Source organism: Hemiscyllium ocellatum, chromosome 19 (assembly GCF_020745735.1).
Source record: "Hemiscyllium ocellatum isolate sHemOce1 chromosome 19, sHemOce1.pat.X.cur, whole genome shotgun sequence".
Taxonomy (NCBI): domain Eukaryota; kingdom Metazoa; phylum Chordata; class Chondrichthyes; order Orectolobiformes; family Hemiscylliidae; genus Hemiscyllium; species Hemiscyllium ocellatum.
The window spans coordinates 55,815,891-55,829,647 of NC_083419.1; the positions used below are offsets into that span (position 1 = coordinate 55,815,891).

The window sequence follows — 13,757 nt, forward strand, 5'->3', positions numbered from 1 at the left end:
TCTGCAGTCCTCACTTTCTCCTAATCGCTGCATTTCAAAACAGTGCTGTGACTTAACATGAACCTCACCAAAATATGCTTGCTAATAATTAAAAAGAAAATGGGCACCTCCTGCCAATCATGCTTACTCCATTTCTTGGTCAATCACAGTTTTGCGGTTACACAGAGGTTTCTGCATCACACCTTTTAAAAAGGAGACAGAGCAGATATTTTGAATGCAGACAGAAATCCTGTATGTCACACCAAATGCATGATATATGGAGGTCTTAGTTTGTGCTAATAGTTATGCGTAACAAGACAACCAAAAAGGAAAATATACAGCTTAAGTGCAAGCAAATTTGATGTGAATTCACTAATTGTTTAATTCAAAACAACTCCCTTAAAATTATTTTCACATTATCCCGAGACATCATATTGTGATGAGCTAAAGATGAGTTCTTATAATGACTAGTGCTGGCACAGCTGTCCTATGCTAATAAAACAGTTATTAGCTTCCAACACCATAATATATAGATTAGAAGTATAGCAGAAATATCGATGGAGAAAAAGGAGGAGGTCTGGAAGATTTCATGCAGTGCTCAGTTCAGCTGTGAAAATCACAAGAGCAGTGATATTTCAGCTCTAAAGATCAGAATGATCCATAGTCAGACTTAATGCAAGCATTTGTCAAAAGTATCATATGTAACAATCAAAACTCATCAAAAAGTGTGGAATTCGCATACAGTCTAAATCAGAAGCACAAATAATTTTCATAGTATATGTCTGATCTACTGCAGAATTGAACTCCATTAGTGAGCTAATGCGCATAAACACCATGTTAACAACAGCAAGGAGTATTACACGGCAGATTCATCTTTAAACATTTGTTATCCTCATGATGACTCTTTGGAGACCTACCATATAATGTATACCCCTCAAAGCAGTTAGAAATTTGGAAGATATACCTCAGATCATGACTCAGAATACAGATGAGGCTTTTGCTTCATCAATAATCCTGTTCCAAGATCTCCACATACATTGTTAAGAGCCAGTGCTAACTCAGTCGATGATTTTCCATCCATAAAAATCACAGCATTGCTAAAATAGCCAGCAGCACAAACCTCTCTTTGAATACCAATGTCTCAAAAGAACAAACAACATCCAAAAGTAAATTATATACTTGTAGATGAATATTTTTATCGAAAATGCATGTGATTTAGGTCAAGCAATAGCATACTTACAAATGATTCAACTTATTCACTCATGCCTTCATTATGAATTCTTCAGTCATCAAGCATTTCCTCCTAACCATTCACAGATCAACATGTACTATCCTCTTACTGCAGTCTTTATCAGTAATAACTATGTAACTAACATCACAAATCTTTGAGGACTATATAGAGCAAGCATCATTATGATGGTGGGAAGTTTGTTTGTGCAGTTGAGGATAGTTTAAATTAGCTTGGCAAGGTGATAGGGATCTCAGCTTGGAAGGAAGAGAAGTAAAGCTGGAAACATAAAGCAGGAAATTAGGCTGTGAGTGCAGAAGGCAATGGAAATGATGGTTATAAAACAGACAACAGAGTTTGACAGTGTTCAATGGTATACAGGTATGTATATTGTAGTGACTAGAACAATGTCAGCCAGCTGGATCTCATAGAATATGAGTTCCCTTATTGGGCTGCTAACCTGGGTCAATCAGGGAGCTGAGGATGACAGATATAAACAGAAGCATCAGGGGTTCTACTCACTTTCGGAGCCAGCTCTGAGCCAGCTGGGCCAGTGTCTATGCGCGTGTATTGAAGGGTGACTTGGTCATACCAAGATTTTGTGGAATTATTTCATATTCCATGTAAAGAGTTTAGTAAATAGGCCAACTAAGGTGAGAGTAGAGTTAAGCATCTGGAAGTATAATATAACTATGACTGTACCACAGTTTTAAGAACAGCAAGAATGGCAGCTCACCAGTCCTTCTTATAGGGGTTACATACCAGATAGATAGGAGGGATATCATTAGATTGATGAGCAAAACTGTTGAAAGGAGAGTTATGGAAGGATCAACATTTGAGATTTAATAGTTTGAACTGAAGAACAAAATTGGGGTAAATCAGAGGATATTATGGGACAGAAGGACATACAAAACAAATATCTATGCAAATTTCTGAGAGCAACATAAACTACAGACAATTTTTTTTAGATGACCTAATGATGTGGGATAAAATCGGTGTTACAGATATAAGAGAGCACATATTTCTTAAATTTAATTCAGGAGAACTATTTAAGCTTGTATGTAATACTCGATCAAGTGGACAGACAGTTCTAGACTTTATTTTAGGGAATGTATCTGGACAGACTGAGGTTGTATCTGGGGCTGTGATTACAAATCAATTAGTGTTAGTTTGGATAGGGACAAAGGTGTATCTGGTAAAAATTCTATGAATGGGCCATTAAAGTGAATCACACCATTTCTCTGGTATCAGGAAAGTTGCTGCCCAGTTCCTGCCTGTGGAAAATAGCTAACCCTGATTGCCTGGTCACCCATTTTACACTGTAGTCACTTGGTTTGGTTTCAGATAGATACACACATCTCCAAATTTTGTCACAGCCATGGTCACAGCATAGACGCAAGAGGAGAATGCTGGGAGGTGAGCAGAGCCTTGGCAGAGCTGATGTCACCAGAAAATGGTCATGGGTGCGCTACAACATTTTCCCTGATGGCTTTAGCCTTGCTTCAATCATCTTTAGCTACATCCTAAGGCCAGGAATGAGACTATTCATTAACAGTTATAGTAGTGCACAGCTCTATTCAGAATTCCTACAGCCCTGAAGCACACCAATTTGACCTACATAATGACAGGAACAACATGCTGACTTGGGATGAGAGGTGCTTGGTGACATCTACACCACATGAGTACCAGCTCCTACAGAAAGTGTTCAACTGCCTTCCCCTGACTTTCAAAGGCACATTCATCAAGTCCCCAGTGACCAAAGAGTAAATAGTGATGGGGTCAACTGGACCAGCAATATGTTACGATGCAGTAACAGGATCATAGGCAATCTGAGGGAAGTAGGTCTAGTCCTAATCTGAAAGATTCTCTACATTCTATGAAACAATCTGCAGCAACGTAATGTCACGTATGCAGCTTCCAGGTACAATGCAAGCACAGAAACTTTGAAATTGTTGTTCAGTGTTAGCTAACTGCCACTAGGAGATAATAGCTTCCACCAAGAGCAAGACCTAAATCTGTGGAAGCAACCAACTGCGGCAAATAGTTTGTACACTACTAAGGTCACTCCATTACCTGTGCATTTCTTGACCTTGCTATTCCTTTTCCCATGCCAGCTTAATTTACAGTTGAAGTTTTCCTCCCAGAACTCGGCAAACCAAACGTTCCTTCTGTTGTTCTCCAGTGTACGGCTTCTGAAGTATCTATCAAAGCCTGAGGAAGAAACAAAATGGTCAGATATGTCAAACTGTGGACAGTGCACAAAAGTCTTTGAGTCTTCTAAGATGAGTGATGCAAGTCAATAAAATGATTGTGCTAGCAACAGTGTCACTTCTTTTTCTCTAGGGTTTATTACCAGTTAGATTTTTTATTTTAACAAATCCCGAAATTTATAACGCTGACAGTGCAGCTAACTCAGATAAGAAAATACAGGAAAACTTATCACTACTGTCCTGAGCTCTGACAGTCTGCAGTGTAAATAAATTAATGTGGTTTGTTGCCAATTTCCCTCAACACTGATCTTTTCACCTCTGGAGGGAAATATTACAGAGTGTGGCACTTTTCTGCTGAGCTCAGTCTCAAATCATGAATTTCAATCAGGTCATGGGAAAATGAGCAAGATGGTTCTCTGAGGGAGTTGTTCAGGTAATTCTACCTTCAATCGATGCTCTCTTGGGAAGAATGGTGACAGCTCCTTCAGCAACCTCTTCTTGCTGGTGCACCGGTGCGACCTTTGAACCCCAGCTGTCAGAGCCGACCCAGAGAAAGTGCTTGGTCTGATTGGATCTTTTGGCAGCCTCCAGCAAACGGCTGTGGAGAAGGTGCGAGCAACTGTGTTACTGACATTGCACTCGGAAACAATAGCAGCCCTTTTGGGTCATTCGCTCCTGCCCCAGACGTCAAAAAGGGCAAAAAGGAGCAATCCACTTAACCCATCGCATTGACAGCCCAACATATTAAAACCAAACAGCAGGGACATCTGTTTGAAACATGCATCTGTATCACAGTAAATGGTTACCTAACCTGATCTAATTCATTTTGCCTGTCATGTTCACTTTGTCACCCATCTCCCACCTCAGCAGTTATTTTCCAAGCTATTGTATTTGCAAACATCAGAAAACCAGTTCTATTTCTCAAAGACTAAGGCTGCAGCCTGACATGTCATTGCATTAGCGCTCCCTGTGTCCCTCAAAGAAATCCACAGCCATTATAAATTGTTGTTTTCAACAGCTTTATTCATTTGCAATACTGCTGTGATCGAAAATCTGGCTGAAATCCGTGGCACCACCCCCAACTCCTCCCTGCCCGTTAGCAAAATAGAAATTGGCATTACATGGAAGAGCAATTCCCAGGGATCCTGAACAAAATGCAGTCAATAGTTCTTCAACAGGTATAATGCAATGAGTAATTCGCCTCCTGACTTCCCAAAGCCTGTCCACTATCTACAAGACACAAGTCAGGAGTGTGATGGAATATTCCCCACTTGCCTGGATGGGAGTAGCTCCAACAACATTCAAGAAACTTGACACTATCCAGGGCAAAGCAGTCTATTTCACTGGCACCACATCCACACCTTCCACCACTGATGCTCAGTAATAGCAGGGACTACTATCTACAAGATGCACTACAGAAATTCACCAAAGCTCCTCAGACAACAGCTTCCAAACCCATGACCACTTCCATCAAGAAGGACACAGACAGCAGATAAATGGTAACACAACCACCTGCAAGTTCCCCTGCAAACCACTCACCATCCTGATTTGGAAATATATCACTGTTCCTGCACTGTTGCTGGGTCAAAATCCTGAAACTCTCTCCCTAACAGCATGCGGACTGCAGCAGTTCAAGAAAGCAGCTCACCATCACCTTCTCAAGGGCAACTGAGGTGGGAAATAAGTGCTGACCTAGCCAGCGACGCCCATGTCCCACAAAGGAATCAAAACAAAACTTTGACATAAAGGAGTTATGCGCACCTGATGTCATCTTCATTTGCAAATATAATTATTCCACGAGCATTGGGGGTTTCCAGCAAGCGTTTGATGATTTTGTCAAATTCGCCTGGTTTTGGCTCTCGAGGGATTTTCAGTGACTGAGCAATGCAAACCCTACCTAAGGGAAAGAACATTGTCACGTTATTAACTAAACAATTGAAGCAGCTGCAATAGTTAATCACAAATCTTACCATGTGTAGGAATGGGTGCCATCTAACCCATGTTAGTTTGTTCTGTTTGGCCTTACTATGAGTGTCAATGAACCATCCCAGAGCACCAATATAAATGAACATAAGTGCCACGGCACCACTGATACAATAAAACAAGCAGACAGTCCAACTCTACTATTGTGTTTTAATTAAGTAAGCAAATAAAATATAGCTGCGAAATATGAATGCGACAGAATTATTAGAGTCAGTGTTCTTGTCAAATAACTCATTCAACAGACTCTTATTGTGCAGCATAGTGTACCTACTTCTGGGTCAGAAAGTCCAGGAGATCAGCAACAGATCTGGTCATAAGGCCTTGAGCTACCCCTGGCCTCACCTCTGGCCTGCAGGTAACACACAACTCCCCTTTACAACTAAACGAGGAGCTATAATATTTTCACACCATTCATCTATGCAGAACAGAGATTAAATTTAAATTCATTCATGGGCTGTGGACATCACTGACTAGGCCAGCATTTATTGACCATCTCTAATTTCCCAGAGGGCACTTAAGAGTCACCCAGATTGCTGTGGGTCTGGAGTCAAATTTTGGGACAGACAAGGTAAGTATGACAGATTTCCTACCGAAAGAACATTAGTAAACCAGATGGGCTTTCCCACAACAATAGTCATCATTAAACCCTTAATTCCAAAGTGGTTATTAAAGTCAAATTTCATCACCTGCCATGGCTGAATTTGAACCCAGTTCCCCAAAATGTCAACTGAGTTTCTGGATTTATAGGTCTAGCAATAATACCTCTGGGCTATTGCTTCTCCAGGGATACACTCCTTGAGGATCCACAAGTATCCTACAAAATGCACTGCGTGTCAGTTCTTCTTGCAAGATCCTGCGCTGGATTTCCAATGCTGCAGAGAAGGTCACAGAATGGGAAGCACACACACACTATCATAGAGCTGTATAGCATGGAAACAGACCCTTTGGTCCAACTCATCCATGCCGGCCGAATATCCTAAATTAATCTAGTTCCATTTGCCAGCATTTGGCTCCTATCCCTCTAAACCTTTCCTATTCATATACCCATCCATGCCTTATAAATGTTGTAATTGTACCTGCATCCACCACTTCCTCTGTCAGCTCATTCCATACACACACCACCCTCTGCGTGGAAAAGTTGCTGCTCAGGTCCCTTTTAAATCTTTCCCCTCTCACATTAAACTTATACCACCCAGTTTTGGACTCCTACACCCCAGGAAAAGGACCCTGGCTTTTCACCTTATCCATGTCCCTCGTGATTTTAGAAACCTCTATAAGATCACCCTTCAGCCTCCAATCCATGGAAAATAGCACCAGCCTATTCAGCTACATCTGAGACAACTCTAAATCCAAATTACTCAAGGAAGAGATATGAGATGAAGGATACATCCTAGCAACAGTAATACTGGTTCAGAATACAAAATCCAAGACGTGGTGCATCTCAATAAAGAGGTAGCACCCTAAGTACGAGTGAAGCATATGACTCTAGCTCATTTCACATCATTGCCCAGACCACACTGACACTTGGGTTGTCAGTTGCCAGGCCTTTATTGACATAGTTCTGTCAGTTGAAAGAGGCATACGACAGCAGTTTAAGGTCCACCTAAACACCACCAACAACAACCCTATCCTATTTTGCTTGTATTGATTTGATAAAGATTGGGAACGTAGTCAGAAATGTGGAAATTGAATTTATAATGTGCCTTTCACAACCTCAGGCCATCCCGAATGCAATTTATAGCCATAGAAGAACTTTCGAACTGTAGTCAATGCTGTCATGTAAAAACAAACTAATTTTCACACAGCCATTATCCCATTAGCAGTAATGTGTTACTGGGTTGAGAATACAATTTTAGGTGTTGGTTAAGGGATAGATATTTACCAAGCCACCAAGGAGAATTCCCTAGCTCTTTGACAATACAGTGCTTTGGTATCTTTTGCATTCACCTCAGGAGCAGACAGGACACTCTGAGTGCTGCACTGTATTATCAGAACGGAGTTTGTCTTTGAATCTCTGAAAATTCACAACCTTCTGACACATTCAAGGATGTTATCAGCTCTGAATCATGGCAACTATGCTTTCCTTCAATTAACAGTAAATTTAGAATACTGCTATGAGGTGGGATTTACATCACTGGGAACTGTGAAGGAAAGCAACCCCCACTGCACTCATGTGTCTTTTTTAAGCTTTATCTGCTGATGTTGTTACAACTTTCCTTGGAAGGATAGATCAATTAGGGTTAAGTATGACTGTACTTTAAATATAATGGATTTGTATACTGATTCAAAACTCAATTTGCAATCATTAGTAACTCTTGCTAATTAAATTTTCCTTGGCTCAAACCGAACCATGTTTCAGAGATGAAAGGCCAGTGTTCTACCAAACCCATCTATTCAATTTTTCCATTGACAAGTTGCAGATTCAATTAATTAAACATTGATTATAAGATACAGCATTTACAAGAACAAAATTACATTGGCGTTGCAATGAATGTAAGATGTCAGCATCACTGTAGCCACGGATTGTAGCCTCAATGCTGAATTGGTTATAATGATTTTACTTTAGCCAAACTGACAAATGAGTTTTTAAAATTTTGTTGAAGTGGGAAGAGAACTGACATTAGTGTTTATCTTATTTGCACCAAATAATTCCCCTGCAAAAACCAGACTGCTAATCCAATGAAATGCCACTGACCTGAAATATTTAACTGCATTTCACTCCATAGATGCTGCCAGACCTGTCAAATCAAGGCATTTTCTGCTTTTATTTCAGATTTCCAGCGTAACCACAGTATTTTGCTTCTGTGCCCATGCCACTAATCCGTTCTGCTTCTCTTTGTTATCGATCAGTTAGCCAAGTGGGCGGCACAGTGGCTAGCACTGCTGCCTCACAGCACCAGAGACCTGGGTTCAATTCCTGCTGCAGGTGACTCTCTGTGTGGAGTTTGCACATTCTCCCTGTGTCTGCATGGGTTTCCTCCCACAATCCAAAATGTGCAGGTTAGGTGAATTGGCCATGCTAAACTGCCCATAGTGTTACATGTAGGGGAATGGGTCTGGGTGGGTTGCGCATTGACAGGTCGGTGTGGACTTGATGGGCCGAAGGGCCTGTTTTCACACTGTAAGTAATCTAAGTGTTTACTTTAATTAATAAGTAGCTAAAATGAGATAACAGTGGAGTTTTCTTGAAGCTTGTCTCCAACTCCCGTTACTATTTACTTGAAAGACCAAAGGAATTCCCAGATTAAGCAAATTAAGGACCTGTGACCACCAAAGATCGATTTCTGAAGATATTAAGTTGCTGAATGAAACAACAAGCTTTTGAAATATTGCTTAGGCATTGTCATTAGCAAATGTCATTTCAAGGAGAGAAGAAACTTCCAGCTGGAATGATCAAAGCCCAAATCCTGTATCTTCTTGACCAACTCTATGACCCCAAATACCTTTTGGCTCAGGTTAAACAACACACTTCACAACATAAGCTTCCCAATCAACTCTAAGGTAAGCTTTCGATCTCACACCTTCGCTGTCATGAAGACCATCTGGTTCCACCAAGTCAGGCTAATGGTTGTATGAGTAAAAGTAGGCCATTCAGCCCATTGAGTCTTCTCTGCTATTCAGTTAGATCGTGGCTGATCTGATAATTCTCAAGTCCATTTTCCTGCCATTTTTCCATTGATTCATTACTCTTTAAACATTATGCACTTAATACACTTAATAACCTGACCTCTTCAGCATGTTTTGACAGAAGTGCTTCCTTCTCTTCTCTTATATGGGTGACACCTTATGTTGAGATTATACTCTTTGGTCATAGAATCTTCTACAAGGGATGACAATCTTTCTGCATCTACCCTGTCAAAACTTCAAAACATCTTGAATGTTTCATTAAGGTTGCCTCTTATTCTGCTCCCCTCCAATATGCATAGACTGAATCCAGTCAACCTTTCTTCCTAAGACTTTCCCTCCAGACCTGGTATTATCCTAATGAACCTTCTCTGGACTGACTCCAATGTCAGTATATCTTTCCTTAGATAAGAGACCCAAAACTGTACACAGTATTCTAGCTGTGGTCTGACTAGTGCCCAACACTCCCAACATTCCTGATGAAGGGCTTGTGCCCGGAACATCGATGCTCCTGCTCCTCAGATCCTGCCTGACCTGCCGTGCTTTTCCAGCACCACACTTTTCAACTGCCTATTTCTATACCCCATTTGCTTTTCCTATTACCTGCTGAACTTGAATGCTAGTTTTTTGTAACTTACGTACAAGGACTCAAAATCCCTACCTGCTGTAGCCTTCTGCAGTCTTCCTCCAATTAAATAATATTCAGCTTGTCTATTTTTCCTGCCAAAATGTATAATCTCAACTTTTCCCACATCATATTCCATCTAGTAAGTTTTATCCCACTGACTTAACTGACTATACACCTCTGCAGACTCTGTGTTATCTTCATCATTTACCCTCCCACCTATTTTTCAGTCATCCACAAACCTGGCTAGAATACATTCAAATTGTCTCATCTAAGTCACTAACATATGTTATAAATAATTGTGGCCCCAGCACTGAGCCTTGTGGTAGTTAACTAGTCACAGGTTGCCATCCTTCTCCCATCCTTACATTTCCTGCGGTTGCAGGGGAAGGTGCCGGGAGTGGAGGTTGGGTTGGTGGGGGGTGTGGAACTGACGAGGGAGTCACGAAGGGAGTGGTCTTTGCGGAACGCTGATTGGGGAGGGGAGGGAAATATATCCCTGGTGGTGGGGTCCGTTTGGAGGTGGCGGAAATGACGGCGGATGATACGTTGTATAAGGAGGTTGGTGGGGTGGTAGGTGAGAACCAGTGGGGTTCTGTCTTGGTGGCGGTTGGAGGAGCGGGGCTCAAGGGCGGAGGAGCGGGAAGTGGAGGAGATGCGGTGGAGGGCATCGTTGATCACGTTTGGGGGGAATCTGCGGTCCTTGAAGAAGGAGGCCATCTGGGCTGTGCGGTGTTGGAACTGGTCCTCCTGGGAGCAGATGCGGCAGAGACGAAGGAATTGGGAATATGGGATGGAGTTTTTACAGGGGGCAGGGTGGGAGGAGGTGTAGTCCAGATAGCTGTGGGAGTCAGTCGGTTTATAGTAGATGTCTGTGTTGAGTCGGTCGCCTGAGATAGAAATGGAAAGGTCTAGGAAGGGGAGGGAGGAGTCTGAGACAGTCCAGGTGAATTTGAGGTCAGGATGGAAGGTGTTAGTAAAGTTGATGAACTGTTCAACCTCCTCGTGGGAGCACGAGGCAGCACCGATACAGTCATCGATGTAGCGGAGGAAAAGGTGGGGGGTGGTGCCAGTGTAGTTGCGGAAAATGGACTGTTCCACATATCCTACGAAGAGACAGGCATAGCTGGGGCCCATGCGGGTGCCCATGGCAACTCCTTTAGTTTGGAGGAAGTGGGAGGATTGAAAAGAGAAGTTATTCAGGGTGAGGACCAGTTCAGTCAGTCGAAGGAGGGTGTCAGTGGAAGGGTACTGGTTGGTGCGGTGGGAAAGGAAGAAGCGGAGGGCTTTGAGTCCTTCGTGATGGGGGATGGAGGTGTACAGGGACTGGATGTCCATCGTGAAAATAAGGCGTTGGGGACCGGGGAAGCGAAAATCCTGGAGGAGGTGGAGGGCGTGGGTGGTGTCCCGAACGTAGGTGGGGAGTTCTTGGACTAAAGGGGACAGAACCGTGTCAAGGTATGCGGAGATGAGTTCGGTGGGGCAGGAGCAGGCTGAGACAATGGGTCGGCCGGGGCAGGCAGGTTTGTGGATTTTGGGCAGGAGGTAGAAACGGGTGGTGCGGGGTTGTGGGACTATGAGGTTGGAGGCGGTGCATGGGAGATCCCCTGAGGTGATGAGGTTATGGATGGTCTGGGAGATGATGGTTTGGTGGTGGGAGGTGGGGTCGTGGTCAAGGGGGCGATAAGAGGAGGTGTCCGCGAGTTGGCGTTTGGCCTCAGCGGTATAAAGGTCGGTGCGCCAAACTACTACCGCGCCTCCCTTGTCTGCCGGTTTGATGGTGAGGTTGGGATTGGAGCGGAGGGAGTGGAGGGCTGCACGTTCTGAGTGTGAAAGGTTGGAGTGGGTAAGAGGGGTGGACAGGTTGAGTCCCTCCCCTCCCCTATCAGCGTTCCGCAAAGACCACTCCCTTCGTGACTCCCTCGTCAGTTCCACACCCCCCACCAACCCAACCTCCACTCCCGGCACCTTCCCCTGCAACCGCAGGAAATGTAAAACTTGCCCCCACACCTCCTCCCTCACTTCCCTCCAAGGCCCCAAGGGATCCTTCCATATCCGCCACAAGTTCACCTGTACCTCCACACACATCATCTATTGCATCCGCTGCACCCGATGTGGCCTCCTCTACATTGGGGAGACGGGCCGCTTACTTGCGGAACGCTTCAGAGAACACCTCAGGGACGCTCGGACCAACCAACCCAACCACCCCGTGGCTCAACACTTTAACTCTCCCTCCCACTCCACCGAGGACATGCAGGTCCTTGGACTCCTCCACCGGCAAAACATAACAACACGACGGTTGGAGGAAGAACGCCTCATCTTCCGCCTGGGAACCCTCCAACCACAAGGGATGAACTCAGATTTCTCCAGTTTCCTCATTTCCCCTCCCCCCACCTTGTCTCAGTGTCTCGGTTCCCTCAACTCAGCACCGCCCTCCTAACCTGCAATCTTCTTCCTAACCTCTCCGCCCCCACCCCACTCCGGCCTATCACCCTCACCTTGACCTCCTTCTACCTATCACATCTCCATCGCCCCTCCCCCAAGTCCCTCCTCCCTACCTTTTATCTTAGCCTGCCTGGCACCTTCTCCTTATTCCTGATGAAGGGCTTATACCCGAAACGTCGAATTTCCTATTCCTTGGATGCTGCCTAACCTGCTGTGCTTTAACCAGCAACACATTTTCAACTGTGATCTCCAGCATCTGCAGACCTCACTTTTTACCCGATTCATTCTTTGGAGCGTAGGTTGAGAGGTGACCTTATGAAGGTTTAATTATAAAATAAAAGGGACATAGATAAGGTGAACAAAAAAGATCTTTTCCCTAGTATGGGAGAGTTCAAAGCTAGGGGGCATATTTTTACAGTGAGGGGAGAAAGATAAAAGGGAGCTAAGGGGCAATGTTTTTACACACAGAGTGGTTCATATATGAACCACTTTCTTCAATATCTGATATTATTTCTTCAATATCTATGGTGGAGGTAGACCCTCAATCTTATTTGGGAGTGAGTTCCAGGATTGGGACTCAGTGACAATGAGCATTTATTGATATTTATTTATTGATATTTATTGATATTACTTTCTTCAATATCTGATATTATTCCTCAGCCAATTTTGCTGCTAAACTCTTTTCCCAGTCCACTCCAGCTAGCTCCTCACTCATCTCCGCCCCAACTTCATCCATTGGTAGTAAGCTCCTTATCCATGCTGTTGTTGCCTAGAGATTTGGTTATTCCAAGCTCTCCTCTCTGACATTCCTGCAAAAGCCACTGCACTCACCAGCACCCCATTACATCCCACTCCCAATCCATGTTCTGCAATTTATAGGTATCCAAGATTCTGCTGCTTGTCTTGAGCTGTTTTTCCGTCACACCCATTCTGGCTCTCCACCATCTTAAAATCCTCTTCTTCGTTTTTAAATCACTCCTCAAGGATCTTATAATTCATTACTTCATCATTATTCTTATGTGCTACTTCTCTGTTTCCCTGACTCTGAACTCTATGCATTCCTCCCCATTTTGATCCACCATTCTGGCCATGTTTTCAGGCCCTCAGTGCTGCTTACACACTATGTCTGCACTTCTTTTTTCTCTTTTGCTTGACGTTAATCACTTTTGAGCAAGCCTTCTGTCAGTCCTCTGACATACATTTCAAGATGGAGGTTGGAGCCAAAAGGTAAGACCACAATATCTCGTCCTGGTTTTATTGATTCTTCCTTCTGTGCTGTGTACTATTAGCAAGTGATAGCAGTGAGGATGGACTGGCACACCTATCACCAAGCCTCCACTGTGCCAAGAGGTGTGTTGATGCCAACCCTGTGATAAAATTCTCCTCATCTTTTATTTACTCATTCAGAGGTGGCTCAACATTTATTGCCTCTCCCCAGTTGCCCTCAAGAAGGTGGTGACAAGCTGCCTTCTTCAACCACTGCAGCCCATTTGGTGGAGGTAGACCCTCAATCTTATTTGGGAGTGAGTTCCAGGATTGGGACTCAGTGACAATGAGCATTTATTGATATATTTCCAAGTCACTGTGGTGAATGCCTTGGAGGGGAACATGCAGTCCTTATCTGAGTTTATTATCAAGGAAGAAATGCCAAGGCATCTCGATA

The 13,757-nt window shown here is 43.6% G+C and overlaps 1 protein-coding gene across 2 annotated transcripts in view; it reads right to left on the reverse strand.

Annotated features, from left to right (window-relative positions):
• LOC132824768 (metabotropic glutamate receptor 8) overlaps window positions 1-13,757 on the reverse strand; it is a 245,686-nt gene that overhangs the window by 167,930 nt on the left and 63,999 nt on the right. For both annotated transcript variants that reach the window (XM_060839488.1, XM_060839489.1), the window contains exons 2-4: window positions 5,179-5,314; window positions 3,861-4,015; window positions 3,281-3,418 (exon numbers count right to left, since the gene is read on the reverse strand). In XM_060839488.1, the coding sequence (XP_060695471.1) occupies window positions 3,281-3,418; window positions 3,861-4,015; window positions 5,179-5,314 (429 nt within the window). The remainder of the gene's footprint in view (window positions 1-3,280; window positions 3,419-3,860; window positions 4,016-5,178; window positions 5,315-13,757) is intronic.